The sequence below is a fragment of the Leptodactylus fuscus genome, chromosome 5, assembly GCF_031893055.1.
Source record: "Leptodactylus fuscus isolate aLepFus1 chromosome 5, aLepFus1.hap2, whole genome shotgun sequence".
NCBI lineage: Eukaryota > Metazoa > Chordata > Amphibia > Anura > Leptodactylidae > Leptodactylus > Leptodactylus fuscus.
Window position 1 is genome coordinate 6,620,432 of NC_134269.1, and position 26,285 is coordinate 6,646,716.

Genomic DNA, 26,285 nt, shown 5'->3' on the forward strand with positions numbered 1-26,285 from the left:
CCTCTAAACACCCCAGTTTGGACCAATTCATGGTGGAGGGAGCCTCTAAAAACCCCAGTTTGGACCAATTCATGGTGGAGGGAGCCTCTAACCAGCCCAGTGTGGGCAAATTCATGGTGGAGGGAGCCTCTAAAAAACCCAGTTTGGACCAATTCATGGTGGAGGGAGCCTCTAACCAGCCCAGTTTGGGCAAATTCATGGTGGAGGGAGCCTCTAAAAAACCCAGTTTGGACCAATTCATGGTGGAGGGAGCCGCTAAACAGCCCAGTTTGGACCAATTCATGGTGGAGGGAGCCTCTAAAAACCCCAGTTTGGACCAATTCATGGTGGAGGGAGCCTCTAAAAAACCCAGTTTGGACCAATTCATGGTGGAGGGAGCCTCTAACCAGCCCAGTTTGGACCAATTAATGGTGGAGGGAGCCTCTAAACAGCCAAGTTTGGACCAATTCATGGTGGAGGGAGCCTCTAAAAAACCCAGTTTGGACCAATTCATGGTGGAGGGAGCCTCTAACCAGCCCAGTTTGGGCAAATTCATGCTGGAGGGAGCCTCTAAACAGCCCAGTTTGGGCAAATTCATGGTGGAGGGAGCCTCTAAACAGCCCAGTTTGGACCAATTAATGGTGGAGGGAGCCGCTAAACAGCCCAGTTTGGACCAATTCATGGTGGAGGGAGCCTCTAAAAACCCCAGTTTGGACCAATTCATGGTGGAGGGAGCCTCTAACCAGCCCAGTTTGGACCAATTCATGGTGGAGGGAGCCTCTAAACAGCCAAGTTTGGACCAATTCATGGTGGAGGGAGCCTCTAAAAACCCCAGTTTGGACCAATTCATGGTGGAGGGAGCCTCTAACCAGCCCAGTTTGGGCAAATTCATGGTGGAGGGAGCCTCTAAACAGCCCAGTTTGGGCAAATTCATGGTGGAGGGAGCCTCTAACCAGCCCAGTTTGGACCAATTAATGGTGGAGGGAGCCGCTAAACAGCCCAGTTTGGACCAATTCATGGTGGAGGGAGCCTCTAAAAACCCCAGTTTGGACCAATTCATGGTGGAGGGAGCCTCTAAAAAACCCAGTTTGGACCAATTCATGGTGGAGGGAGCCTCTAACCAGCCCAGTTTGGACCAATTCATGGTGGAGGGAGCCTCTAAACAGCCAAGTTTGGACCAATTCATGGTGGAGGGAGCCTCTAAAAACCCCAGTTTGGACCAATTCATGGTGGAGGGAGCCTCTAACCAGCCCAGTTTGGGCAAATTCATGGTGGAGGGAGCCTCTAAACAGCCCAGTTTGGGCAAATTCATGGTGGAGGGAGCCTCTAACCAGCCCAGTTTGGACCAATTAATGGTGGAGGGAGCCGCTAAACGGCCCAGTTTGGACCAATTCATGGTGGAGGGAGCCTCAAAAAAACCAAATTTGGACCAATTCATGGTGGAGGGAGCCTCTAAACAGCCCAGTTTGGGCAAATTCATGGTGGAGGGAGCCTCTAACCAGCAGAGTTGGTGGAAATCAGGGTGGAGGGAGCCTCTAACCAGCAGAGTTGGGGGAAATCAGGGTGGAGGGAGCCTCTAACCAGCAGAGTTGGGGGAAATCAGGGTGGAGGGAGCCTAGTATTAGCAGAATTGTGCAACGCTTATGGTGGATGAGTATGAGGATGCGGAGGAATTGGAGAGGTTGAGTACAGACATGGAGTTTCATGTTGGGGTGCTTTACACAGGTGGGCACAAAAATGACGGCTCTACCCAGTGGTGGTTCATTTTTATCAAAGTGAGCCGGTCGGCACTCTCAGCTGACAGACGGGTGCGCTTGTCAGTGATGATGCCACCGGCTGCACTGAACACCCTCTCAGATAGGACGCTGGCGGCAGGACAGGACAGCACCTCCAAGGCATATAGGGCAAGTTCAAGCCACAGGTCCAACTTCGACACCCAATACGTGTAGGGCGCAGAGGGGTCGGAGAGGACAGGGCTGTGGTCGGAAAGGTATTCCCGCAACATGCGCCTATACTTCTCACGCCTGGTGACACTAGGACCCTCCGTGGCGGCACTTTGGCGAGGGGGTGCCATCAAGGTGTCCCAGACCTTAGACAGTGTGCCCCTCGTTTGTGTGGACCGGTGAGAACTTGGTTGCCTACTGGAGGAACTGCCCTCCCTGCCGCCAACGTCACATGCTGGAAACATCTCCATCATATTCTGCACCAATTGCCTGTGGCAAGCATTGATGCGATTGGCCCTCCCCTCTACCGGAATAAAAGACGAGATGTTGTTTTTATACCGGGGGTCAAGGATAGCAAAGATCCAGTACTGGTTGTCCTCCATGATTTTGACAATACGCTTGTCGGTTGTAAAGCACCCCAACATGAACTCAGCCATGTCTGCCACAGTGTTAGTTGGCATGACTCCTCTGGCCCCACCGGAAAGTTCAATCTCCATTTCCTCCTCATCCTCCATGTCTACCCATCCGCGCTGCAACAATGGGACGATTCGAAGTTGCCCGGAAGCCTCCTGTATCACCATCACATCATCGGACAACTCTTCTTCCTCCTCGCCCTCCTCCTCCTCCTCCATTAAACGCGATGAAGCGGACAGATGTGTGGACCTACTCTCCAGCTGTGACGGATCGGATGCTATCCCTGACTCCTCTGTGTGATCTGAGTTATCCCTGATGTCAATCAGGGATTCTCTCAGAACACACAAGAGCGGGATTGTAAGGCTCACCATCGCATCCTCAGAGCTCACCCTCCTTGTGGACTCCTCAAAGACCCGTAGGATGTCACAAAGGTCTCTCATCCATGGCCACTCATGGATGTGAAACTGAGGCAGCTGACTTTGTGGCACCCTAGGGTTTTGTAGCTGGTATTCCATCAAAGGTCTCTGCTGCTCAACCACTCTATTCAACATCTGAAACGTTGAGTTCCAGCGTGTGGGGACGTCGCACAAAAGCCGGTGTTGTGGCACATGCAGGCGTTGCTGGAGAGATTTTAAGCTAGCAGCGGCTACTGTCGACTTGCGAAAGTGGGCGCACATGCGCCGCACTTTCACCAGTAGCTCTGGAACATTGGGGTAGCTCTTTAGGAAACGTTGCACCACTAGGTTGAAGACGTGGGCCAGGCATGGAACATGTTGGAGTCCGGCAAGCTCCAGAGCTGCTACCAGGTTCCGGCCGTTATCACAAACGACCATGCCTGGGCCCAGGTGCAGCGGCTCAAACCATATTGCCGTCTCATCGAGGAGGGCATCCCTCACCTCGGAGGCAGTGTGCTGTCTGTCCCCCAAGCTGATCAGCTTCAGCACAGCCTGCTGACGTCTACCAACGCCAGTGCTGCAACGTTTCCAACTCGTAGCTGGGGTCAATCTAACAGCGGAGGAGGAGGCGGTGGCGGAGGAGGAGGCGGTGGCGGAGGAGGAGGCGGTAGAGGAGGAGGAGGAGGGGGATGTTCTTCTCGTGTCCCTGCCAGGAATGTTAGGCGGGGAGACGAGGTACACCGGGCCAGTTTGGGAAGCAGTCCCAGCCTCAACTACATTCACCCAGTGTGCTGTCAGTGAAATGTAGCGTCCCTGTCCGCATGCACTTGTCCACGCGTCGGTGGTCAAGTGGACCTTTGTGCAAAGCGCGGAACTAAGGGCCCGCCTGATGTTGAGTGACACGTGCTGGTGCAAGGCGGGGACGGCACACCGGGAGAAGTAGTGACGGCTAGGGACGGCATAGCGAGGTGCCGCAGTTGCCATCAGGTCCAGGAAGGCGGGAGTTTCAACAAGCCGGAACGACAACATCTCCTGGGCCAGCAGTTTAGCGATGTTGGCGTTCAAGGCTTGCGCGTGTGGGTGGTTAGCAGTGTATTTCTGCCGCCGCTCCAATGTCTGAGAGATGGTGGGTTGTTGTAAAAAAACGCCTGATGGTGCCTTTGATGGTGCAGGAGAAGGAGATAAGACAGGACCAGGGGAGGATGAGGGAGAAGTCAACAAAGTGGCGGAGGCAGATGAAGTGGTGTCCTGGCTCGTCCTCTGGAGTGCATCGCCAGCACAGTCAGCAGTGGCAGTGGCAGAGGCAGAGGCAGTGGCAGAGGCAGTGGCAGTGGCGTGAACGGCAGGCGGCCTTTGTCCTGCCGTTGCTGCCTGCCACTGATTCCAGTGCTTGGATTCCAAATGACGGCGCATTGAAGTGGTGGACAGGTTGCTCTTCTCAGAGCCCCTAATCAATTTTCGAGAGGCAAATTGTGCAGACAACACTATATCTGTCCTCGGCGCATTCCTTGAAAAAACTCCACACCTTCGAGAAATGTGCCCTCGAGGTGGGAGTTTTTCGGGGCTGGGTACGAACTGGAACATCTTGGGAGATTCCGGGTGTGGCCTGGCTTCGCCTAAGCTGCTGACCTCTGCCTCTGCCTCTAGCTACCCTTTTTGGTGCTGCACCTGCCTCAACATCCACACTACTTTCCCCGCTTGACATCCCCCCTGTCCAGGTCGGGTCAGTGTCCTCATCATCCACCACTTCCTCTTCCAACTCCTGTCTCATCTCCTCCTCCCGCACAATGCGCCGGTCAACTGGATGCCCTGACGGCAACTGCGTCACATCATCGTCGATGAGGGTGGGTTGCTGGTCATCCACCACCAAATCGAACGGAGATGGAGGAGACTCTAGTGTTTGAGCATCTGGACACAGATGCTCCTCTGTTAGGTTCGTGGAATCGTGACGTGGAGAGGCAGGTTGAGGGACAATGAAAGGAGCGGAGAACAGCTCTGGGGAGCAGGGACAGTTTGGGTTATTGTTCTGTAAAGCTTCGGAATTTTGGGAGGAAGGAAGACAAGACTGTTGGGTAATAGGAGGAGAGGAGGCAGAGTCTGACTGGCTGCTGGACAATGTGCTGTAAGCGTTCTCTGACAGCCATTGCAAGACCTGTTCCTGGTTCTCGGGCCTACTAAGGTTTGTACCCTGCAGTTTAGTTAATGTGGCAAGCAACCCTGGCACTGTGGAGTGGCGCAATGCTTGCTGCCCCACAGGCAGGGCACGGGACGCCCTGTGGCTTCACTGCTACCTTGCTCCCCAGAACCATTCCCCCGACCTCGCCCACGGCCTCGTCCACGTCCCTTTCCGGGAGCCTTGCGCATTTTGAATTCCTAGTTAGAAATTGGCACTGTATACCAGTAGTAAAAATTGTGGGTGCACGTAACCCCAATATATTCTGTGAATTACCAGTCAGAAACTGGCACTATATGGCAGTAGCAAGAAATGAGGGTATTTGTATTCCCAATATATTCTTTGAATTCCTAGTTAGAAATTGGCACTGTATACCAGTAGTAAAAATTGTGGGTGCACGTAACCCCAATATATTCTTTGAATTCCCAGTCAGACACTGGCACTATATGGCAGTAGCAAGAAATGAGGGTATTTGTATTCCCAATATATTCTTTGAATTCCCAGTCAGACAATGGCACTGTATACCAGTAGTAAAAATTGTGGGTGCACGTAACCCCAATATATTCTTTGAATTCCCAGTCAGACAATGGCACTGTATACCAGTAGTAAAAATTGTGGGTGCACGTAACCCCAATATATTCTTTGAATTACCAGTCAGAAACTGGCACTATATGGCAGTAGCAAGAAATGAGGGTATTTATAACCCCAATATATTCTTTGAATTCCCAGTCAGACAATGGCACTGTATACCAGTAGTAAAAATTGTGGGTGTATATAGCCCCAATTCTATTGCTAGGGGACTTGCAGGGTATTTCTGGGGTGAAGGTGGGGGGGCACACCGTTGGAACGGGTATCGGGGGTATATATCGGGTATACGGGAATACACTGACAGTGTATTCCATTCAGGATCCTGGGAAAGCTGGGTTGCGGCGATTGAGCCCGTCAGTGCCACGTTACACTGACAAGCTTCTCCCTGGAATTTAGCTCTTACAAGAGCTGTTGGTTGTCTTCTCCTTCCTATCCTAGCCTGTCCCTGCCTACCCAGAATCTAAGCCCTAGCTAACTGGACAGAAACCTCCGTCCTCGGTGAATTGCAAGCTCAGAATGACGCGAACCTGGGCGGCGCTGTTCTTTTAAATTAGAGGTCACATGTTTTCGGCAGCCAATGGGTTTTGCCTACTTTTCTCAACGTCACCGGTGTCGTAGTTCCTGTCCCACCTACCCTGCGCTGTTATTGGAGCAAAAAAGGCGCCAGGGAAGGTGGGAGGGGAATCGAGTAATGGCGCACTTTACCACGCGGTGTTCGATTCGATTCGAACATGCCGAACAGCCTAATATCCGATCGAACATGAGTTCGATAGAACACTGTTCGCTCATCTCTACTCGGGAGATATTCCAAACCAACGTAGTAGAAGCTTGTATGACCAGTCAAAAAACGATTTGATTGTCAGAGACAACGTAAGAACAAAGAAAAGACCGTGGTACGATACAGGAGCAAGACAATAAAGGACACTAATGCAAAATCTAGTATCATCAATTTGTCATCTACAACACTAACAGAAACTGAACTCAACCTACTGGACAAAGGAATGAACTCTGTGCCTACCTGCAATTGTGATTTATTTCAAACACTCTTAGATATTAATAAATTCATTAGAACAATTACAGTTAAAAAACATTTTACTGATAAGAATGATCGTTCAGCAGAACCAGTAGAACTTAGTGATAATCCTGAGTACATCTTGGAAAATAGAAAAAGTCTCCCACTTAACACAGGGGTCAAGGAACACCTAGTGTTACAAACTTTAATAGATCTAGGGCAGTGATGGCGAACCTTTTAGAGACCGAGTGCCCAAACTGCAACCCAAAACCCACAAAATTTTCGCGGAGTGCCAACACGACAATATAGACTTAATACTATGCGGATCCACAATTGCGGACAGTTACTGACCAAAAATTACAGTCATGTGGGGCTTTACAGAGCTTTCAATAATACAAACAACGTTGTACTGAAATGTAAAGGTCTCGGCATTTGGTACTTTGAACAATTAATTTTCACTATTTACATCGCACAGGATCTGTTTTATAGTGAGCGTGTAATATTCTTACATCCTGTACTAATATCACGTCTGCTATAAAACAGATACTGTGTGATATAAATAGTGAGGGGACCCCAGACAGTATTATATGCTCTGCAGTGGGCCCACCACACAATATTATATTCTCCACAGTACCACAGTAGCCCCCCAGTGTTATATGCTCCGCAGTAGGTGTCCCCCCCCCACAGGATTATATGCTCCACAGTGGCATCCACACACAGTATTGTGTGCTTATAAATAGCCCCCCCCCCCAGTATTATATGCTCTTTAGTACACCCCCCAGTATTATAAGCCACCCCAGTATTATAAGCCCCCCCAGTATTATACACTCCCCCCAGTATTATAAGCCCCCTCAGTATTATACACTCCCCCCAGTATTATACACTCCCCCCAGTATTATACACTCCCCCCAGTATTATAAGCCCCCTCAGTATTATACACTCCCCCCAGTATTATACACTCCCCCCAGTATTATACACTCCCCCCAGTATTATACACTCCCCCCAGTATTATACACCCCACCCAGTATTATAAGCCCCCTCAGTATTATACACTCCCCCCAGTATTATAAGCCCCCTCAGTATTATACACTCCCCCCAGTATTATAAGCCCCCTCAGTATTATACACTCCCCCCAGTATTATACACTCCCCCCAGTATTATACACTCCCCCCAGTATTATACACTCCCCCCAGTATTATAAGCCCCCTCAGTATTATACACTCCCCCCAGTATTATACACTCCCCCCAGTATTATAAGCCCCCCCAGTATTATACACTCCCCCCCCAGTATCATACACCCCACCAAGTATTATAAGCGCTCCCCCCAACATCATATACACAGTGAGCCACTCTCATACTCACCCCTGAAGAGCCGCCGGCATCCACCTTCTTGTCACTGGCGGCGCTGATGACGTCATCGCGCCCGCGTCGGGGCAGAGGTCAAACTCTGCAGCCAGTGTAGGCCGCGGTCGCGCGATCCGCGGCCTACCCTGACAGCTTTCAGCTGTATGTGCATTTGCACATACAACTGAAGGCAGTGATCGCTCATCAACGGGGAATCCTGTACCGGATTCCCTGTTGGTGAGCGATCCGGGCGACCGCACGCGTGCCAGCTTGGAGGGCTCTGCGTGCCCTCTCTGGCACGCGTGCCATAGGTTCGCCATCACTGATCTAGGGTATCAGTGTGAGAAAGTGAGTAAGGAGGTAGATACCATCAAGGTCTAAAGGGTTAATCCTGAATTCTACCCAGTGAAGGCTAGGGAAAGTCATTACAATTTATTTCAACATAAGGTGGAACAGGATTTAAAAGCCTTAGCAGTACAGACGAAGGAAAGGAAAATTAGGGATAATTTAACATATGCAGAAAGAAGGGCTTTACAATCACTGGAAAAAGATAAAAACCTGATAATAAGGAGAGCCGATAAAGGAGGCACTATTGCCGTCCTTAATCGTACCGATTATGAAAAAAGTTGCTATGACATTTTAGAGGATTCTAGGACCTATTTAAAATTGACGTATAATCCTACAGAGAAACTATATCAAATCATTCAGGAAGGTATTTCCCTAGGGGTTTTTAGTGAGATAGAAGGTGAATATTTGTTTAACCCTTGTCCCCAAACGGCAACCTTCTATGGGTTGCCGAAATTACATAAGGCTGTAAATCCCCCTCCCCTAAGACCCATTGTTTCAGGGAAAAATTCTTTAAACAAAAGGTTAGCCGTCTGGCTGGATCGTATTTTGCAGCCATTAGTTAGTCGTACGGCTGGATTCATTAAAGAAGTGTTAAAAAAACTTTAAAAATTTCAGATGGCAAGAACAATTTTCCTGGCTTTCTTGTGGCGTGGCAGCACTATATTCAAGTATCCCCCACGGGGGTGCTCTGGATGCTCTTGCCCACCAGTTGTACAAATATAGTAATGTCACGGAGCCCACCAGCAAATTTATTTTGACAGTCACAGAATTTTTGTTAAAACACAATTTTTTTTTTATGTTTGGTGAAGAATATTATTTACAGATTTGTGGAGCCCCTATGGGGGCCCCCTTCTCACCTTCCATAGCAAATTTATTCATGTTATTTTGGGAGGAGAGGTATATTTTTTTCATTGTCAAATCCATTTTTTGATTTTCTTTTCTGGTATGGGCGCTACATAGACGATATTTTGATTGTCTGGTCCGGCAATGTAGCGCCAATACCAGAATTTATTTCTTATTTAAATAATAATAATTTAAATTTAGGTTTCACTTTTCACCATCAGCCCACAGTTATTAATTTTTTGGATATGACGCTGGTGGGCTCCGTGCAAGATGGGATTGTTATTACTTCACTTTATAGGAAAGAAATATCAGGCAACACCATCCTGAGGGCAAATAGCTGCCACCCAAGCCATACTATTCGGAGCATCCCCGTGGGGGAATTAGTGCGGGCAAAGAGAGCGTGCACTGAGCCAGGTGAATTTAAACTCGAAAGTTCTAATATAATTGCAAGGTTAAAGGCTAGAAATTATCCAGATTGGATTCTGAAGGAAGCAGTCTCAAAAGTAGAAGTCAGAAGTAGGGACGAACTTTTATCAAACTGAACGGGTTAATAATGCGGGAAAGGAAAGGGAGGACAATAGTATTACGTTCTCGACACCATATAGCCCTCAATTTAATCAAATTAAAGGAATTATAAAGAAAAATCTCCCTATTCTACAGTTGGATGACGTGACCAATAATATCCTTAGTAAAGGTGTAAGATATGTCTCACGCAGGGGTACAACTTTAGGGAATGTATTGTCACCTGGTCACTATGTCAAAGATTGTGGGACTAAAGTTGCCTCTTTTGGTATGAAAGGATCCTACAAGTGTGGGGCACCCAAACGCAAAGCCTGTAAATTTACCACGAATGTTGCTACACTCCTAGTATATCTTCTCTTCTCAGCATATGTGTGTCTACGTTTGTAATATACTACTGTGTATTATCCTGTATCTGTATTACTAGGCTGCTGAAACATGCTGAAATTTCCCCAATGTGGGACTATTAAAGGATTATCTTATCTTATCTTACACTTGAAAGTTGTGCATCAAGTTGCAGGGTGCGGAATACTTCCCAAATTAATTGCAACACGAGTTTTGTAGTTTATTGTGTTCGATGTTCCGAGTGTAGAAAGGATTATATTGGTAGCACGACAAGAGATCTAAAAATACGTATACACGAGCGCATAAGAGATAGCGCTAAATCCCCTACAGATAACATCTCGGGGGCTGCTAAACATTTTTCTCAAGTACATGGAGGCTCTGTTAAATCTTTTTTATTTTGGGGCATAGAAGTCAAAGTACATCCAAGGGGAGGAGACAGAAAAAAACTACTCCTTAAGCGAGAAGCATCTTGGATACTTAAGTTTAATAGTAGATTCCCTTTTGGATTTAACATCAAGTCAGACTTGGCGCTGATTTATTAACCCCTTCCCGCCGATGGCATTTTTTGATTTTCGTTTTTCGTTTTTGACTCCCCTCCTTCTAAACCCCATAACTTTTTTATTTCTCCGCTCCCAGAGCCATATGAGGTCTTAATTTTTGCGGGACAAATTTTTCTTCATGATGCCACCATTAATTATTCTACATAATGTACTGGGAAGCAGGAAAAAAATTCAGAATGGGGTGGATTTGAAGAAAAAATGCATTTCTGCGACTTTCTTACGGGCTTTGGTTTTACGGCGTTCACTGTGCAGCCAAAATGATATGTCCCCTGTATTCTGTGTTTCGGTATGGTTCCAGGGATACCAAATTTATATGGTTTTACATTTTGACCCCTTAAAAAAAATCCAAAACTGTGTTAAATTTTTTTTTTTCTTCTAAAAGTCGCCATATTCCGATGGCCGTAACTTTTTTATACGTCAGTGTACGGGGATGCATAGGGCGTCGTTTTTTGCGGGGCCGGATGTACTTTTAAGTTCTACCATTTTCGGGAAATGTTATTGCTCTGATCACTTTTTATTCAAATTTTTATCAGAATCAAAACAGTGAAAAAACGTCGGTTTGGCACTTTTGACTATTTTTCCCACTACGGCGTTTACCGAACAGGAAAAATATTTTTATAGATTCGTAGAGCGGGCGATTTCGGACGCGGGGATACCTAACATGTATATGTTTCACAGTTTTTAACTACTCTTATATGTGTTCTAGGGAAAGGGGGGTGATTTGAACTTTTAATACTTTTTTATTTTTATTTATTTTTTTTTTTTTGCATTTATTAGACCCCCCTAGGGGTGTTGAACCCCAGGGGGTCTGATCACTAATGCAATGCATTACAATGCTAATGCATTGCAATGCATTGCAAAAAATCATTCTCTCTTTTGCAGGCTGCCTAGACCAGCCTGCAAAAGAGAGAATTTGCAGAAAAGCCTGGGAGCCTGTACAAGGCTCCCGGCTGTCATGGCAATGGGACGTCAGCCCTGGAGCATGCTCCAGGAGCCGGTGATCCCGGGCAAAATGGCGGCGCCCATGCGCCGCCGGGAAAATGGCGCCTCCTTTGACCGCGGCGCCGGAGGGGTTAATGCCTCCGATCGGTCCGGGGACCGATCGGAGGCATTAGAGCCGGTTGTCTACTGCTTAAAGCAGTAGACACCCGGCAGCTATGGCGGCCGCCCGGCTCCCGGGCGGTCGCCATAGTTACAGACTCGACATGCGCCGTACTATTACGGCGCATGTCGGGAAGGGGTTAAAGGATCTTGCGGTAGTTTGCCCTTTGCAGTTTGGGTGGACCCGTATTTGAAGTTTGGTCACGTTTACTCATGTGAATTTAGACTTAATAGTTTAAAAATGCCTATTAACTGTGCATTCAAGCGAGTAATAGCTTCTATTGACAGTACATTACAGGAAAAAAAGGATTTACACCTTGTTTAATGGGTTCTAATGAGGCCAATAGGTCAACTAGTCTATCAGGGTGGCCCGGGCATAGTAAAAAGTAGCGTCTTTTATGTATTGTTTAGTTCTGATACTAGGAGTTTGTGTATTAATATTATCTTTATATTATTATTATTATTATTATTATTATTATTATTATTATTATTATTATTATTAATTATCTTACTCCTGATGGCAGTGTATCTTGGGGTAATAATGAGTAGAGATGAGCGAACAGTGTTCTATCGAACACATGTTCGATCGGATATCAGGGTGTTCGCCATGTTCGAATCGAATCGAACACCACGTGGTAAAGTGCGCCAAAATTCGATTCCCCTCCCACCTTCCCTGGCGCCTTTTTTGCACCAATAACAGCGCAGGGGAGGTGGGACAGGAACTACGACACTGGGGGCATTGAAAAAAATTGGAAAAAGTCATTGGCTGCCGAAATCAGGTGACCTCCATTTTAGACGAATAGTGGATTTCAAATCCGGGTCATATGAGAATGTGAACTTTGTGACTATGAGACAGGGATAGCTGTACAGGCAGGGATAGCTAGGGATAACCTTTATTTAGGGGGGAATGTTATTAAAAATAACTTTTTGGGGCTCTATCGGGTGTGTAATTGTGATTTTTGTGAGATAAACTTTTTCCCATAGGGATGCATTGGCCAGCGCTGATTGGCCGAATTCCGTACTCTGGCCAATCAGTGCTGGCCAATGCATTCTATTAGCTTGATGAAGCAGAGTGTGCACAAGGGTTCAAGCGCACCCTCGGCTCTGATGTAGCAGAGCCGAGGCTGCACAAGGGTTCAAGCGCACCCTCGGCTCTGATGTAGGAGAGCCGAGGGTGCACTTGAACCCTTGTGCACCCTCAGCTCTGCTACATCAGAGCCGAGGGTGCGCTTGAACCCTTGTGCACACTCTGCTTCATCAAGCTAATAGAATGCATTGGCCAGCGCTGATTGGCCAATGTATTCTATTAGCCTGATGAAGTAGAGCTGAATGTGTGTGCTAAGCACACACATTCAGCTCTACTTCATCGGGCTAATAGAATGCATTGGCCAGCGCTGATTGGCCAGAGTACGGAACTCGACCAATCAGCGCTGGCTCTGCTGGAGGAGGCGGAGTCTAAGATCGCTCCACACCAGTCTCCATTCAGGTCCGACCTTAGACTCCGCCTCCTCCGGCAGAGCCAGCGCTGATTGGCCGAAGGCTGGCCAATGCATTCCTATGCGAATGCAGAGACTTAGCAGTGCTGAGTCAGTTTTGCTCAACTACACATCTGATGCACACTCGGCACTGCTACATCAGATGTAGCAATCTGATGTAGCAGAGCCGAGGGTGCACTAGAACCCCTGTGCAAACTCAGTTCACGCTAATAGAATGCATTGGCCAGCGCTGATTGGCCAATGCATTCTATTAGCCCGATGAAGTAGAGCTGAATGTGTGTGCTAAGCACACACATTCAGCACTGCTTCATCAAGCCAATACAATGCATTAGCCAGTGCTGATTGGCCAGAGTACGGAATTCGGCCAATCAGCGCTGGCTCTGCTGGAGGAGGCGGAGTCTAAGGTCGCTCCACACCAGTCTCCATTCAGGTCCGACCTTAGACTCCGCCTCCTCCGGCAGAGCCAGTGCTGATTGGCCGAAGGCTGGCCAATGCATTCCTATGCGAATGCATACTTAGCAGTGCTGAGTCAGTTTTGCTCAACTACACATCTGATGCACACTCGGCACTGCTACATCAGATGTAGCAATCTGATGTAGCAGAGCCGAGGGTGCACTAGAACCCCTGTGCAAACTCAGTTCACGCTAATAGAATGCATTGGCCAGCGCTGATTGGCCAATGCATTCTATTAGCCCGATGAAGTAGAGCTGAATGTGTGTGCTAAGCACACACATTCAGCACTGCTTCATCAAGCCAATACAATGCATTAGCCAGTGCTGATTGGCCAGAGTACGGAATTCGGCCAATCAGCGCTGGCTCTGCTGGAGGAGGCGGAGTCTAAGGTCGGACCTGAATGGAGACTGGTGTGGAGCGATCTTAGACTCCGCCTCCTCCAGCAGAGCCAGCGCTGATTGGTCGAGTTCCGTACTCTGGCCAATCAGCGCTGGCCAATGCATTCTATTAGCCCGATGAAGTAGAGCTGAATGTGTGTGCTTAGCACACACATTCAGCTCTACTTCATCAGGCTAATAGAATACATTGGCCAATCAGCGCTGGCCAATGCATTCTATTAGCTTGATGAAGCAGAGTGTGCACAAGGGTTCAAGCGCACCCTCGGCTCTGATGTAGCAGAGCTGAGGGTGCACAAGGGTTCAAGTGCACCCTCGGCTCTCCTACATCAGAGCCGAGGGTGCGCTTGAACCCTTGTGCACACTCTGCTTCATCAAGCTAATAGAATGCATTGGCCAGCACTGATTGGCCAGAGTACGGAATTCGGCCAATCAGCGCTGGCCAATGCATTCTATTAGCCCGATGAAGTAGAGCTGAATGTGTGTGCTAAGCACACACATTCAGCACTGCTTCATCACGCCAATACAATGCATTAGCCAGTGCTGATTGGCCAGAGTACGGAATTCGGCCAATCAGCGCTGGCTCTGCTGGAGGAGGCGGAGTCTAAGATCGCTCCACACCAGTCTCCATTCAGGTCCGACCTTAGACTCCGCCTCCTCCAGCAGAGCCAGCGCTGATTGGTCGAGTTCCGTACTCTGGCCAATCAGCGCTGGCCAATGCATTCTATTAGCCCGATGAAGCAGTGCTGAATGTGTGTGCTTAGCACACACATTCAGCTCTACTTCATCGGGCTAATAGAATGCATTGGCCAGCGCTGATTGGCCGAATTCCGTACTCTGGCCAATCAGCACTGGCTAATGCATTGTATTGGCTTGATGAAGCAGTGCTGAATGTGTGTGCTTAGCACACACATTCAGCTCTACTTCATCGGGCTAATAGAATGCATTGGCCAATCAGCGCTGGCCAATGCATTCTATTAGCGTGAACTGAGTTTGCACAGGGGTTCTAGTGCACCCTCGGCTCTGCTACATCAGATTGCTACATCTGATGTAGCAGTGCCGAGTGTGCATCAGATGTGTAGTTGAGCAAAACTGACTCAGCACTGCTAAGTCTGCATTCGCATAGGAATGCATTGGCCAGCCTTCGGCCAATCAGCGCTGGCTCTGCCGGAGGAGGCGGAGTCTAAGGTCGGACCTGAATGGAGACTGGTGTGGAGCTATCTTAGACTCCGCCTCCTCCAGCAGAGCCAGCGCTGATTGGTCGAGTTCCGTACTCTGGCCAATCAGCACTGGCCAATGCATTTCTATGGGGAAAAGTTAGCTTGCGAAAATCGCAAACTGACAGGGATTTCCATGAAATAAAGTGACTTTTATGCCCCCAGACATGCTTCCCCTGCTGTCCCAGTGTCATTCCAGGGTGTTGGTATCATTTCCTGGGGTGTCATAGTGGACTTGGTGACCCTCCAGACACGAATTTGGGTTTCCCCCTTAACGAGTTTATGTTCCCCATAGACTATAATGGGGTTCGAAACCCATTCGAACACTCGAACAGTGAGCGGCTGTTCGAATCGAATTTCGAACCTCGAACATTTTAGTGTTCGCTCATCTCTAATAATGAGGAGTACAGGGCTTCATTTTTGTAGAAAAAAATTGTACTTCATAATGGTACTATTTAATATTCTGTTCAATGTACTGGGAATCGGGAAACAAAATTGAGAATGGGATGATATTGGGAAAAAAACTGAATTTGTGCGATTTTCTTATGGGTTTTATTTTTATGACATAACACCTTTATTCTATAAGTCAGCATGATTTCAGGGATACCAAGTTTGTATAGATTTTTTCTATGTTTTAACCAATGTGTTTTCTATGAGGGAAGAGGGTTTCAGACAGAAGGAGAGGGGGAGACTGTACAGATGGTGGTGAGGTGATAGTGTTATTGGGGGGTGTAGGCCTTCCTGAATAGGGGAGTCTTCAGGGCCTTCTTGAAGCCTGTGATTGTGGGGGTCAGTCTTATGTGTCGTGGTAAGGAGTTCCAGAGTATGGGGGATGCACGGGAGAAATCTTGGAGATAGTTGTGTGAGGAGCGGATGAGAGTAGAGCGGAGTAGGAGGTCATTGGAGGATCTGAGGTTACGTGTGGGCAGGTAGCGGGAGATGAGGTCAGAGATATATGGAGGGGACAGGTGAGGATGGCTTTGTATGTTAGCTTGAACTCAATTCGCTGGGCTATAGGTAGCCAGTGGAGGGACTGGCAGAGGGGAGCAGCCGATGAAGATCGGGGTGTGAGGTGGATTAAGGGAGCAGCGCAGTTTAAGGTGGACTGGAGGGGGGCGAGGGTGTTAGCTGGGAGTCCAGGCAGAAGGGTGTTGCAGTAGTCTAAGTGGGATATTATGAGGGCATGGACGAGCATCTTTGTAGTTTCAGGGGTAAGGAAGGAGCGGATTCAATGTTCTTAAGTTGGAGGTGGCAGGAGGTTTGGATTTTTTATTTATTTATTTTAACGAAGATTTTTTATTGCAATGTTGGTTTTCTGCTAATTGTACAGCGTAGAGTAAATTAAAGGGATTCAATCATTTGAATGCCATTTTTTCTCCCTAACAGGTAAGAATAGCATTAAGAAAGACTATTCTTCTCCTACCTTTAGAAGTCTTCTCCACGCCACCATTCCATAGATATCCCGATTTTCTTCGGTATGTAAATGAGTTTTATCACAGCACTTCCCAGCGCTCAAACAGCATTGGGGGTGTCCGCTTACACAACCGTACTGTGTAAGCGACCACAAGCTATGAGCTATGACTAAGAGAGACATGCTTTCGAAATGCGTCAGCTAGCATTAATTTTTTTGCATCAAGCTGTACCACCAGATGTCTGGAATTGTCACATTTTAATTCATTGGATTTCAATAAAGGAAGATTGTATTTTTATTCGATTGGAAGCGCTGGATGTCAGTTTTTTTCTCATCGCTGAATATACTGCTGTAGCGCTTCTTGCCGGAAGGTTGACACAGCCGTGCGCTCGCTTCATCTCCTGGGAGCTGTTAGTCCGGGTCAGTAATTGCATTTGGTATGCTTTTGGAATGTCTATTTTACAGTGATTTATTGGAAGGTTTATGATTTCCTTTTTCCCCTGTCTGTTCAACATTTACAAGAAAATGGCTAGATATATGCACAGTTGGCTTTGTCCGATGGCAGAGCCGACTGCACATGCATGAATTTGAAATCCAGAAGAAGCCAATGGAAGAAGACATTGTTGGGAGGCGTGCCAGAAGACAGAGGACACTGCTGGGTAGTTTTCTCACAGCATTGGGGACACAGTGCTGCGAGAAAACTAATTTACATATGGAACAAAATTGGGAGATCTACGGAAGGGGGGGCCCGGAGAAGGCTTCTAAAGGAAGGAGTAGAGGAGTGGTGTTAGGGAGAAAAAATGGGATTCAAATGATTAAATCCCTTAAAGAAAATGAATCCAATTTTCCAAGATGATATATTTTTGGAAGAGGGATTTATAACAATTTGTAATTACCTATATAAAGGGCTTTTACATGCTAAATTGCATTATGAGCTAAGGGATAACATGTTATATAGAAGATGTGAATGAGTATATATAGATAGATTTCTTATTGGGTTATTGATTGTAGTGAATTGAAGTGGTGGAACCAGGGATGTGATGTAAAATAGTAATGATGATATTTACCTATGACACTATAATAAATCAATAAATAACTCCAGTCCTATATAAAACCATTAGACAAATATGATATACATAAGGCGTTTGCTATATAAGAGACTCCATTTTGATACATTATGATACTCCGCTCTGCGAGCCATGTGAACTTTTATGGATTTGTTCTTTTATAGCTTTCCTAATATCTTTATTCCTCAGACTGTATATAATGGGGTTGACCAATGGAGTAAACACAGTATATAGCAGAGAGAGGATCTTAGTGATATTTGATGACTGTCCCTTAGTTGGGACAACATAAACACTGAACAGAGTCCTGTAGAATATGGAGACCACAATGAGGTGGGAGCTACAGGTGGAGAAGGCTTTCTGTCTACTCATATTGCATGGGATCTTTAAGATGGAGACTATAATATTACGATAACATACAAAGATTATTATGGTCGGGGTGATAAGTATTGGAATACTCAGTAAGTACATTTGTAGGTTTACAATGAAGGTATCAGAACAGGCGATGTCTAGTAATGGCATAAGGTCACAGAAAACATGGTCAATGATATTTGGTCCACAAAATGTTAATGTTGATGGTGTGTAGATGTTAAGGAAAGCAATGAATAGGCCGAGAATCCAGCAGGTAGCGGACAATTTCATACAATGGGTCATTACCATAATAGAAGTATATCGGAGGGGATTACAGATGGCCACATATCTGTCATAGGACATCACTGTGAGGAGGAAACACTCACAGGCTTCCACAAGACAGCAGAAATAAAATTGAGTCAAACAACCCAAAAAAGTAACAGTCCTCCCATTATTCAATAGCATCTTAAGCATGTTGGGAACAATGACTGTGGTCACCAGGATATCACTGATGGCTAGTTGTGAGATGAAGAAGTACATTGGAGTGTGGAGGATCTTACTGGTGGACACCAGGGTGATGATCAGGAGGTTCCCACATATGGTGACACCAAAAACAATGAGAAGAGAAAACAGAACAGAACATATGATAAACCTGGGCTGACTTGAAATCCCTGGAGGAAAAACTCAGTGACCACAGTCAGATTGTTCTCCTACAAGAAATATGGATACAATTTATTGAATTTGTAGCATAGCTCATATCTAATTAATTGTACAATCCTATGAAAAAGTTTGGGCACCCCTATTAATCTTAATCATTTTTAGTTCTAAATATTTTGGTGTTTGCAGCAGCCATTTTAGTTTGATCTATCTAATAACTGATGGACACAGTAATATTTCAGGATTGGAATGAGGTTTATTGTACTAACAGAAAATGTGCAATATGCATTACACCAAAATGTGACCGGTGCAAAAGTCTGGGCACCTCAGCAGGAAAGTGCCAGTAATATTTAGTAGCTCCTCCTTTTGCCTCTAGTCGCTTCCTGTAGCTGTTAATCAGTTCCTGGATCCTGGATGAAGGGATTTTGGACCATTCCTCTTTACAAAACAATTCAAGTTCAGTTCAGTTTGATGGTCGCCGAGCATGGACAGCCCGCTTCAAATCATCCCACAGATGTTCAATGATATTCAGGTCTGGGGACTGGGATGGCCATTCCAGAACATTGTAATTGTTCCTCTGCATGAATGCCTGAGTCGATTTGGAGCGTTGTTTTGGATCATTGTCTTGCTGAAATATCCATCCCCGGCGTAACTTCAACTTCGTCACTGATTCTTGAACATTATTCTCAAGAATCTGCTGATACTGAGTGGAATCCATGCGACCCTCAACTTTAACAATATTCCCGGTGCCGGCATTGGCCACACAGCCCCAAAGCATGATGGAACCTCCACCACATTTTACAGTGGGTAGCAAGTGTTTTTCTTGGAATGCTGTTTTTTTTTAACGCCATGCATAACGCCTTTTTGTATGACCAAACAACTCAATCTTTGTTTCATCAGTCCACAGGACCTTCTTCCAAAATGAAGCTGGCTTGTCCAAATGTGCTTTTTCATACCTCAGGTGACTCTGTTTGTGGCGTGCTTGCAGAAACGGCTTCTTTCTCATCACTCTCCCATACAGCTTCTCCTTGTGCAAAGTGCGCTGTATAGTTGACCGATGCACAGTGACACCATCTGCAGCAAGATGATGCTGCAGCTCTTTGGAGGTGTCTGTGGATTGTCCTTGACTGTTCTCACAATTCTTCTTCTCTGCCTTTCTGATATTTTTCTTGGCCTGCCACTTCTGGGCTTAACAAGAACTGTCCCTGTGGTCTTCCATTTCCTTACTATGTTCCTCACAGTGGAAACTGACAGGTTAAATCTCTGAGACAACTTTTTGTATCCTTCCCCTGAACAACTATGTTGAACAATCTTTGTTTTCAGATCATTTGAGAGCGGGCTGTCCATGCTCGGCCACCATCAAACTTAACTGAACTTGAATTGTTATGTAAAGAGGAATGGTCCAAAATCCCTTCATCCAGGATCCAGGAACTGATTAAAAGCTCCAGGAAGCGACTAGAGGCAAAAGGAGGAGCTACTAAATATTACTGACACTTTTCTGTTGAGGTGCCCATACTTTTGCACCGGTCAAATTTTGATTTAATGCATATTGCACATTTTCTGTTAGTACAATAAACCTCATTTCAATCCTGAAATATTACTGTGTCCATCAGTTATTAGATAGATCAGACTGACATGGCAAACACCAAAATATTTAGAACTAAAAATGATTAAGATTAATAGGGGGGCACAAACTTTTTCATAGGACTGTATCATTATATTAAAAAAAAATAATTATACACAATTCATCAAGTCATTCTAACTAGGCCTTATTATAACTAAGTGATGGTGAATTGTAGGACTAGAGGTATCGTGTCTCTGTGGTAAAATGTATTCTCTGGCAAACTATTTGTTCAAAGATTGATCAAAGCCCCCTCCCCTTTCTAAAACCTCTATCTATCTGTTGTAATCTGTAATCTTACCTGGCAGAAAATGTAAAATTTCTGTACAGGGACATCACAGAGACACCACATAATAATGGGTTGCTAATATAATACAGGATAGGATAGCTGTTCCAAAATGAGTGATGATCTCGGTAGTTCCCTTCCAACTTGGTCAAGCAATGAGGAACTTAATGGGGATGTCCAAGTGGGTGTTAAAGAATATAAGGCATACTCACCTGTCCCTGGGTTCTCCATTGTCCCATTTCCATTACGTGCCAGGGATTATTGCGCCATAAGCCATGATGCTTTTATGACAGCAGAGATCAATCATTGGCCTCTGCAGTCTTAAGTAAGGAAGGGGTGACATCACTAACATACACCCCCTGTACCTTACCAGGGGTCGTTGAGGCTACTGATTGGTCTCAGTGGCCATGAAAGTCTCATGGCTACTGGTACTGCAATCCCTGGCACACAATGGAAAGGGGACTGATAGTGCCAAGGACAGTCTTTTATACGTGGTTGCTCCAAATCTTGGAAAAACTATTTACATATGGCATTCACTGTATGAACTACATAATAGAGTATACTAAAGTGGGATTCCTAAATTAGACAAAATCTATAGTGATGAGAGAAGATGCGGATATGTTATATTCTCTGTTCTGAGGATCATGGAGACAAATAACATCAGGGTTAGTGATCCGGGGTCAATAAAACATCCTAATACTTAGAAGAGACCATGTTAGCTTTCTCCCATTGTCTTTGTTATCCAATCAACTTGTAGTGCCAGAAAAGCTATATCGTTGGAGTAAAGGACTCCTTAAAGCAGTAAATTGAAGCTTCTGGTGCTTAATGCAAAATATTAGACATGGCATGTGTCCTTTATCATTGTCTGGGCTTATATGACAGAGCGGTCCTTATACGAAGAATAAGAGCTGCCCCAGCACACACTATATCTATACCTGTTGGATACAAGCCTATACCTCTGGTGAAGAGAATGTAGTCATATCTGTAGGAGATATACACAAGTAATGGAATAAAGAAGATTAACTATACAAATAATCCCACAAAATCCAATAAAAAACATAAAAAATACAGTTATGTTACAACATAAGAAAGGTCAGAATCAGAAAATTAAAAGGAAACAAGAAACCTCCTCAGAGTCAGCTAGAGGGGCCCTGGGTGTCCGCCAGTGTTACCCTATACTCGTATGACAATGTACTTACATGTTCTGCTCTCATATTTCTATATAAGTCACTCAATATGGCTATAGAGGAATTTGCCTTCTCTGGAATTATCCTTGTTCCCCTTATGAGAATATTCCAGAAGGCTCATGAATACAATGTCATACACATATATGTTACAGCTTCTTTTGTATGCGATATGATACATAGTAACAGAGTGGATGGACAATACATATACATGTAATATAGATGATAATAAACCTAGCTGTATATATACACAATATACAGTCACAGTGGAGACAAGGGGCCACGTCATTGTCTCCTGAGTGTCTGGTGAGCAGGTCCATTGAGGAACATAGAAATAGAAATGTTGACAATTATTGGTTTGTCCCTTTGGTACTTGGTATTATGAAAAATAATCTGTATTGGGGCTAGAAGAATAAAAGTGTAATAAATTATGACACAGGATTATATGGGGGGTCCATTTGTTGGATTTGTAGCTGGATCTATTATACTATATTGTAGGGCTCAACACTTGGCCTTTCGTAACAGTGATAGTGAATAAGCCACAATCCTAAGTGGCTGATGAAGGTCGGGGATCTTGGTCAAAGTTATCTGAGCCAACATACAGTGCCTTGCAAAAGTATTTGGACCTATATATATATATATATATATATATATATATATATATATATATATATATATATTTTTATTATTTTATTTATTTTTTGGGGGGGGAGAGGAATCAACAACAGGGGCATAAATTTATTGGATATATGATTTTTTTTTTTTTTTACAAAGGAGAGTCACCGACATCCCTGCAACCTCTGACTTGGATTGGTTACGGCTGGGTGCAAACCCAGTAACGTGGGAGGAAACCTTCCCTAACAGAACCCCTGACTGAACCTGCCTAAGCTCAGAGTAGTAACATCCTTACAAGGACGCCCCTCACAGGACCCTACAATAGATTCCCTATAGTTACCCTAACAGTGGGCTGAGATGTACTAAAAGAAGCAAACCAAGTATTACTAGTAGTGGTAGATAACAGAGAATAATAGCTGATAAGAGTAGTCAGGCGAGACCAGTGGTGGATATCGGGGAGCAATAGAATACTGAAATAAACAAGGAAACTAAACAGACAGGGAACAGGACGGGTAAGGGAAAGCAAAGCTTAAGGGTTGTAGCAAGTGTACAGATAAAGGTATAGAGAACCTGGAAGTAGCAAACTATTTTGAAACTATAGCAGGTGAATGAAGATGGGGAAGGGGAGTTAAATAGGAACAGAGATACAACCCCACCCATCACAGATAGGAATGACTGGCCAGACAGCCTACCAGTCAAGCCGACACCAAGGAGACAATTTAACCCCTTACTGTACTAAATACAGCCAGAGGAGTCTCTGACACACCTCCGGGGCATGCACTGCATAGCAGGAAGGCCGTGGCGTCCCCGAATCCTGACACCTGTATTCTATGTTTCGGTATGACTCCAGGTATAGCAAACTTAGGCTGAAGCCCCATGTTGCGGAAAGGCAGCTTTTTTTATTATAGATTTTGCTGGATTTTTTTGGGCCCAAACCAAGAATGGCTACAAGAGGAATAGGGAATATCGAGGAAGTTCTTATACTTCTCAAGGTGTTCATCTCAAACTGCATAGTGACTTTGTTTTATACAACTTCTCCATTTTGACCTCATAAAAACTACTTTCTCTGCACTATCTGCAATGCTTTGGCACCACTATAGGGACTTTGGATGCACAATTATTTGTCATACGTGAAGATATGGAGGTCTGTACACAAAATCCATAAAACCTGGGCCAGAATTAAATTATTTATTTTATTTCAACACCATAGTTATTTTGGATGTGCATTATATAAAGAATTAAATGGTGTCATTACAAAATAAAACATGTCCTGCAGAAAATAATCCATCACATGGAAAATACGGAAAACAGTGATATGGCTCTAGGAGAATGGGAAGGAAAAATAAATGTAGGAAAAAACTAAACCAAACAAAACTTGCAATTGTTTAAATAGTGTATAAAAAGAATTCTAGGAAATAATTGGTATTGGCCTAAAAAATAGAATCCTTATTGTATGATTGTTACTGGAAGGCAGTAATTGTACCCCTCCCCCACACACCTCCCCAATCTACTAGCGGCTGTCAGTATAACCATAAGACAGAGTCAAAAGATGTCCATACATGCTCCAGATACAGAGAAGACAATCTGATATAAATAGAGGCTGTGCCAAATTACGGCACATTATGATACTCCGCTCTACTAGCCATGTGTACATTTATGAATTTGTTATTTTACAGTTTTACTAATGTCCTTATTCCTCAGACTGTATATAATGGGGTTGACCAGTGGATTAAACACAGTATATAGCAGGGAGAGGATCTTAGTGATGGTTGATGATTGTCCTTTAGATGGGACAACATAAACACTGAACATGGTCCCGTAGAATATGGAGACCACAATGAGGTGGGAGCTACAGGTGGAGAAGGCTTTCTGTCTACTCATGTTGGATGGGATCTTTAAGATGGGGACTATAATATTCCCATAACATACCAGGATTATTATGGTCGGGGTGATAAGTACTGGAATACTCAGAAGGTAGTTTTGTAGTTGAACAATGAAGATATCAGAACAGGCGATGTCTAGTAATGGCATAAGGTCACAGAAAATATGGTCAATGATATTTGGTCCACAAAATTTTAACATTGATGGGTTGTAGATGCTAATGATTGCAGCAAAATAGCTCAGAGACCAGCAGGTGGCGGCCAATTTCACACAATAGACCTTATTCATTATCAAGGTGTAACGGAGGGGATTACAGATGGCCACATATCTATCATAGGACATCACCGTGAGGAGGAAACACTCAGTTGCTTCTGCGGCACTACAAAAATAATACTGAGTCAGGCAGGAAACAAAAGTAACAGTGGTCCCATTATTCAGTAGTATGTGGAGCAGGTTGGGGACAATATCTGTGGTCACCAAGATGTCACTGATGGAGAGTTGTGAGATGAAGAAGTACATTGGGGTGTGGAGGATCTTGCTGGAGGACACCAGGGTGATGATCAGGAGGTTCCCACATATTGTAACACCAAAAACAATGAGGAGAGAACAGAACAGAACATATGATAAACCCGGGCTGACCTGAAATCCGAGGAGGAAAAACTCAGTGACCACAGTCAGATTGTTCTCCATAAGGATGAAAGTAAGAGTAGTTATTACAGAGAGGATTTCTAGCTCCAACAGTGTTTATGATACTGAGGACCTACCATCAGTGACACCACAAGCTTATCCGGTCACCTCCTGGCACTGTTAGTGGACGGGGCCAGATACAGCTCTGCTCCTGCTCAGCTCTATAGTGGGGGGGGGGGGGGGGGAGAGAGAATTACACTGCTAATATTACATCAGAAATTAAAATAGTTTAGCATGGGAAAAACAAAACAACTAAATCAGAATTTACTGGGAAAATAAAAAAATAAATAAAAATCCAGCAATAGAGGGGCCCCTTTGCATTTTTCTCATTGTCATCCTTTCTATACCAATGTCAGAATATTCCAGAAGACTAGATCACAGGATCACACACAAATGTACAGATAGTTTAGTAGATGCGATGTGATACAGAGTAACAGAGTGGACGGACATTACATATACATGTAATATGAATGATAATAAACCGAGCTGTATATACACACAATATACAGTCATAGTGGAGACAAGGGGCCACGTCATTGTCTCCTGAGTGTCTGCTGATCAGGTTCATTGGGGAACATAGAAGAGAAATGTTGACAATTATCGGCTTGTCCCTCCGGATCATGAAAAATAACCGGTAATGTAATGAGCTGAATAAAATTCTAACAATCCATCATGACACCGGATTATATGCGGGAGTCTAACTGTAACTGTAGCTGACCCTTTATACTTCATCCAATGGCTCACCCATTAATAAATCACTGGATCCAAACCAACTCTTATGTACAAGTGATGCCAATATCTGTGAGATGGAATATCAGTAATATAGAGGACTGGACAGTATATGTCTTACAATAACATCAATCACTCATCGGTTAACGAGTGACACGTATAAAACATGGGGCTCATATAACAACCTATATAGTATTTTTTCTTCTAACAACAAGATCCCCAAAGCTCTAGGTAGCCCACTAGTTTGTCCAATTGTGTCCGGGGTGATCTCGGTTAAGTCTCACTCACATCTCTGTTTATTTTGGGATCACGTGCTGTCCATTGTTGTCCTTTTTCACATACAAGAACGATAGATCAAACTATTTTTGATTCTTTGGTATATCTCTGGGTTCATAAAAACAGGCAGCACTAGGACGTCCTCCATGTTCAGGGCGATCCAGAACTGCTATTACTATACTGTGAGGTCTCCTCATACTTCAAAGTATAATATATGGAGATCCAGTGGAGGTGAGTAAAGACAACAAACAGATATTCCCACCTTGCCTCACTTATCCTGAGCACCATGATGTCAGGGCACTCCACATGACTACTGAGTTTCAATAACAGACCTCAGGATGACTATGGGGTGAGTGACATAAGCCAGAGGCTGGAAGAGGACATCGGGGACCCTCTGG

General features: G+C 45.0%; 1 protein-coding gene and 1 long non-coding RNA gene across 2 annotated transcripts in view; one reads left to right on the top strand and one right to left on the bottom strand.

Annotated features, from left to right (window-relative positions):
• The window catches only part of LOC142202337 (uncharacterized), a 652,408-nt gene that overhangs the window by 521,562 nt on the left and 104,561 nt on the right, over positions 1-26,285 (top strand). The gene's annotated exons all lie outside the window — the stretch shown is intronic.
• On the bottom strand, positions 23,980-24,885 carry LOC142202356 (olfactory receptor 2A12-like). Its single transcript, XM_075272442.1, has one exon. The coding sequence runs from the start codon at positions 24,883-24,885 to the stop codon at positions 23,980-23,982; it is 906 nt and encodes a 301-aa protein (XP_075128543.1).